Here is a 6,000-nt window from a genome sequence, read left to right on the forward strand (position 1 = left end):
AATTTCAAAAACAATTTTCTTTAGTTCCTTCAACTTTATCTGACTGTGACAAAGAAATGAAGAATATTACCTGCGCCAAGGTTAATGGTAAATTCAGCCAAGGTATTCTACATCTATTTGTACAAAGAAGGTAGAACACAAGCAATTACCAGTAATCTCTACACTTACCTTGAAAAGATTATTGAGGATCAGAATGTATAAGTTAAACACTGCTATTTTTGTAACAACTGCTAAATTTGCCAGTATGTCTCTTTAAAACTCTAAGTCAAGGGTAGGAATGTCTTTTCTGTAAGGAGCCAGAAAGTAAATATTTTAGGCTTTGCAAACCAAGAGGATATTTGTAGGTTCTTATATAACAGAGAGAAAACAAATTTGCACACACTTTTATTGACGAAATTCAACATATAATAACAATTGTGTACAATTTTCTGGTAACACAGGTCTACTAGTAAGAATAAAATTCTTTTGGGGGGGTAACATTTCGCATTATCGGAGTTCAAAGTTAATGTTCCCTATCATCAAACTCAATAGCAAATGTTCATCTGTAAAACCATTCTCAGTTCCTGGGCTTCACAAAAATGGTCTGGCTAGCCATACTTACTTTGCCGTGCCTTGCCCTAAGTACTAAAGTTACGTGAGAAACAAATGATAACACTAACACCACAAACCTCTTAATTTCCAAGAGTCAACTTCTAAGTCAACTTCTAAGCAACTGCAATTCATTTGACTATTAAAATCTTTACACTTGCCTAATTTTTAGTGCCTAATCCACTAAAATTTGACGAAAATGTATGTTGAACACTTTGGCAATATTAATTTGAAGTAAATGTTTAGTTTTAAGTTTATACTGAATATCACTCAGAATAACGTCCTCATCTGATCCTAACCATTAATTTACAGCTATATAGGACTTCCTATATAGGTGGTGCAGTGGTTAAGAATCCACCTGACAATGCAGGGGACACAGGTTCGAGGCCTGGTCCGGGAAGATCCCACATGCCGCAGAGCAACTAAGCCCGTGCGCCACAACTACTGAGCCTGAGCTCTAGAGCCCGCGAGCCACAACTACTGAGCCGACGTGCCACAACTACAGAGCCCACGTGCCTAGAGCCCGTGCTCTGCAACAAGAGAAGCCCGCGCACCGCAGCAGAATAGCCCCCGCTAGCTGCAACTAGAGAAAGCCCGCACGCAGCAACGAAGACCCAATGCAGCCAAAAATAAGTTAATTTAAAAAAACATTTACAACTATATAACTTCACACAGATAAATGTGTGAAATTGCAAAAATTAAGAATATCTCCTACCTGTTTCAAGTTAGCCCCATTCAATTAATATCTCTGCCTCACCAACAAGGGCCCTCAACTAGAAAAACACTACCTATATGGTAGAAAGAAGTGCCTGACTCCTACAATTGCCAAATTACAGAAAATATTCATTCCTTGCTGCTAATAATAAATGAAGATATTAAGTCTTAGTCTTAACGAGATATTAAATATTTTCTTATGAATGATAAAATTAACTTTTGTTTTCTAATAACTTTATTAGATTATGGAAAATCTAAAAACCAACTAAACGAGATATATACACCTAATGGGGGGAGGAGATATTCTTCCAAATATAAGCATTAAAATTTTTAAATACCTTTTTTACTCCCTTTTTAGGAGAGTCCAACATGCTTTACAAGAGTAGTAATTTTTTAGTATAAAATTTCTGGGAAAAGGATGAAGACCCTCTGATTTCTCTACCTAAAAAGTCTGGATTTCTGATCTTAGCACTTCAAGCTATATTACAAAAGCATTCTGGGGGCTTCCTCCCTGGTGGCGCAGTGGGTGGGACTCTGCCTGCCAATGCAGGGGACATGGGTTTGATCCCTGGCCCGGGAAGATTCCCACATGCCGCGGAGCAACTAAGCCCGTGCGCCACAACTACTGAGCCTGTGCTCTACAGCCTGTGCTCTGCAACAAGAGAAGCCACGACAATGAGAAGCCCGCGCACCACTCGCTGCAACTAGAGAAAGCCCGCGCACAGAACAAAGACCCAACACAGCCAAAAATAAAAACAAATAAATAATAAAGTAAAAAAAAAAAGCATTCTGATTGGGAAAGTCTCCTTTGGCCTAGTAATTTGATGTACTGATAATACAACAATACAAGTTCTTAAAATTTTCAATAATGAGGCAAAGAGCTGTGAGCAACTTATAGTATGGAAGTGAATGTTGCCAAGAACTTCTCGTTACACATTTACTTTTAATAACCCTCAACATATTTTATTACTAAACTAGTGGCTGACAAAGGGTGGACAGCAGTCGGAAACACGCATGTGTGTTTTGGGAAAGCTCCCTAGGTTTTTCTAATAACTCCACACCCAACTCTGAACCAATTCTCCACATAATCAACAAATTTTTAAAAATTTATTCTATTTGCATAACTGTATGTGAGCATTGGTACAAAATTCCTAATCATTCCTAATTTTCATTTCCTCTGGTTCCAAAGGTGATACAATTTGAATATGCAGCATTTTTCTTTAAATCACATTAAAGTTGGAAGTCACAGAATATTAGAGTTGAACAGCCTCTTAGAGACCACCTAGTCTGAATCTTTTGGCTCTTCAAGTAAAATGAAAATCGAGACTCAGAAATATGCCTAAGATCACAAACTAGGGAGTAAAAGTTGGGACTTCAACTCTGATGCCTTGACTCTTAACTTTAGTGCCCTTCTAACTAGATCAAGCTGCAGAAGACTCTTCAGGCAACTTGAAATCAGAATTATATACATGAGAACTATTTAAGATATTTCCTACTCAGTGCTCTGTGGTGACCTAAATGGGAAGGAAATCCAAAAAAGAGGGGATATATGTATACGTATAGCTGATTTACTTTGCTGTACAGCAGAAACTAATACAACACTGTAAAGCAACTATACTCCAATAAAAATTAATTTAAAAAATGTTTTTTTAAAAAGAAATTTCCATTTCACCAACTACTTGGTGTGAAGAACTGTATTTTATTTCAGAATCCGAAAGTGTTAAAGAAAGTAAACATTTATCTTCATAGTATAGTAAATATCTATAGGTGAGTTCTGATAATTTAGTAAATACTCATCATATAAAATTCCAAACTATCGCTACTTTCATCTTAATATCCTAAGAAGTTTCAAGGACTTCCCTGGCAGTCCAGTGGTTAAGACTTTACCTTCTTATGCAGGGGGTGCGGGTTCAATACCTAGTGGAGGAGTTAAGATCCCACATGCCTCGTGGCCAAAAAACCAAAATGGAAAACAGAAGCAATATAGTAACAAACTCAATGGAGACTTTAAAAATGGTCCACATTAGAAAAATCTTAAAAAAAAAAAAAAACCTAAGAAGTTTAAATAAGATGATGAAATTTCTAATGTTAAATTTTCTTCTACTTAACTACTAACATTGCAGTAAGGGTCCTAGTGTAGCGTGAAAGCTTAAGACTGAAAATCAAGACATCTGGGTTTGGTTTCTGTCTCAATTTTACAATACTCTTCTAGCTTACTAGCAAATACCAACCCCTCTGACTCCATTTCTCATCTCCTGATTCGGGGTCATCACAATAACAGTAACTATTGTACAAACTTAGTGCCAGGAATATTATCTATATTGTTTCTAATTCTCACATTTCACAAGATAGGCATTATTTACCGATTTTACAGGTGAGGAAACGGAGGCTCAGAGAGATTATGTTTTCCAATAAACTGAGCTGGTTAGTGGCTGAGCTGGAATTTAAACCCAGCTCTGCCTGACTCCTGCCTAGAGCCCATAGTCCTTGTATTACACCACTTCGCTCACATCCTGATATGTGTGGTCCTCGTACAGTTGGGAGAACAAGAAGTACTACATTTGAAGGACTACTAGGAGATAAAAATGATAAAACAAAACTTTATGCTGAAAAATAAATACCGTGTTACTTTCTTTAGTTATTAAACTGAAAATGAGTTTTTAGTAAAAGATTTAAAAACTAGGCTATAGATATTGTACAATTCTTATTACTATTATTAACACAGAAATGAGCACTGTACAATTAAAAAATATAACGATTTTGCTTTTACAGGTAACACTGTGAATTAAACTGGAAAGTATGCCTATTTCTGTAGCTGAAATAAAATTGCTCTGAAAGCCCTATTAAAAAGTATGCATAATTTTTAAGTATTTAATAAAATTAGAGGGGAAAAAAATGACACAATCTGATAGAACAGAAGCAATCAAGAGAACATTGTACCAGCTCCTCCCCTTTCGAACAGATAAAAATATTTCTCAGATATTCAAGAAAAGTGGATGAGCAGATGTTTAATATTGGACATCTACACAAAGTATTTACAACCTGTATCAACCTATGTTCACCACTGCAGATGGATGAAGATACTGATTGTTTCTCTGACAAAAGTCAAGACGCTTCCCCAAGTTTCTCTAACACGTCTTATAAAAGTAAAATATTCAGTAGACAATTCACAAATTATTCTCTGTGTTACGGTCGTTGACTCTTTTTCTTCTTTTTTTTTGTTTTAAGTTTGGGGAAAAAAAAAAAACTAGGGCGAATGTAGGGCATGGTTATTAATCAATGTAGCCTAAAGGCAAAACCGGAATTGAAGTTTCAGGTTACCTTTTACCTCATGCCCTATAACTAAAAGCATCTATTAACTCAAAAGGTACTGTACACACCTCGGTCACACGTCCTAATATGTGATCTGGTAACATGACACCTTCTTGACATAAAAATCATCAATGCCTCTAAGACTCTGGGTCTTTTCCCCAACAATGGCCAAGGTGTTAATCTCCGTGTCCCGGGATAATCCCCACACAGGTAATGACACTCTGGCCGTGTCAACTCTCCTGGCGTTTTATCTCCACATAACTTCTTTCCACTTCTCTTTTTCTTTGCTTCTTTTTTCCACCACCGTTGGAGGTTAAAACCACACACACCGCCCAGGAAAGGGGCGCTCTTCCCCCGACCCACACTCTGCATTAAACATTCATTCCCTCTCTAACCCGGTAAACAGCGAGAGGAAGGGCGGGCAAAACTGCAAATTCAGAAAACCCGTAGGAAGAGAAAGTGGAAACTGAGGAAGAGAGAAGGTGGGGGAGGGCGGGGCCCGCCTGTCAAGCCCCGGGACCCGAGGAAGGAGTGGGGTCGGCGGGGGGACCTCGCTCCCCGGCGGCGCCAACTCCCACCGCCGCTGCCTCCCGTCCGCTCACCTCGATCTCGCGGATGTTGTTGGAGGTGACGAAGATGCCGATGCCAATGGGGATGAAGATGAGGCCGATGATGAAGAAGGTGGGGAGCACCGTGCCGGCGGTAAGAATGGGCTGCCAAGCCGGCAGCCGTTGCTGTTTGAAGGCCGTGTTATCCGGTCTCCGGTTCTTAGCGGTGCCCCCGGGAGCACACGGGGGCCCACCATCCACTTCATCCTTCGCGTTGTAGTTCATCGCCATCGACCCCCCCCGGGCGCGGCTCCGCGACGCGCAGGTGGACCGCCCAGCTGACCCGCCAGCTGACCCGCCTGCTGACCCCGACAGAAGACGCGCCGCCGCCCCGCCGCCGCCGCCGCCGCCGCCGCCGCCGCCGCCGCCGCCGCCGCCGCCGCCGCCGCCGCCGCCGCCGCCTCGGCTGTAAAGGCGGAAGAGGCGGGACACCCTTCCGCAGACAGCCGCCGACCGGAAGCGGGACTCGGCTGGGCACGCCAGAGGGAGGGAGAGAGGAAGGAAGGAGAGGCCTGAGGGACGAGGGGAGGGGAAAAGGGAGGAGGGTAGAAGGGGGAGGGAGAAGGCGGAAGCCCGCTGATCATTGGCCCTGTGACGACGAAGTAAGGGCCTCTGTCCCCAGAGCGTGAAGCTGCGTTGGCGCCTGCGAGGCCCCGGCTGGGTGGGTCGAAGAGGCCTCGGCCATTGCGCCACAGGCGCGTCTTCGCTCCGCTCGCGGAAGCTTCGGTTCGCACACACCTGCCGGCTTCTTTGGTATCGTGGCGACTGCCGTTCCGGG

The 6,000-nt window shown here is 42.2% G+C and overlaps 1 protein-coding gene across 1 annotated transcript in view; it reads right to left on the bottom strand.

Moving 5' to 3' along the window:
- Positions 1–5,470, bottom strand: part of TMEM30A (transmembrane protein 30A) — a 38,588-nt gene extending 33,118 nt beyond the window's left edge. Inside the window, exon 1 of the mRNA XM_019929304.3 lies at positions 5,217–5,470. Coding sequence (XP_019784863.1) covers positions 5,217–5,453 — 237 coding nt within the window. The 5' untranslated portion in view covers positions 5,454–5,470. The remainder of the gene's footprint in view (positions 1–5,216) is intronic.
- Between the last annotated feature and the right edge of the window lie 530 nt (positions 5,471–6,000).

This window comes from Tursiops truncatus, chromosome 12 (assembly GCF_011762595.2).
Source record: "Tursiops truncatus isolate mTurTru1 chromosome 12, mTurTru1.mat.Y, whole genome shotgun sequence".
Taxonomy (NCBI): Eukaryota; Metazoa; Chordata; class Mammalia; order Artiodactyla; family Delphinidae; genus Tursiops; species Tursiops truncatus.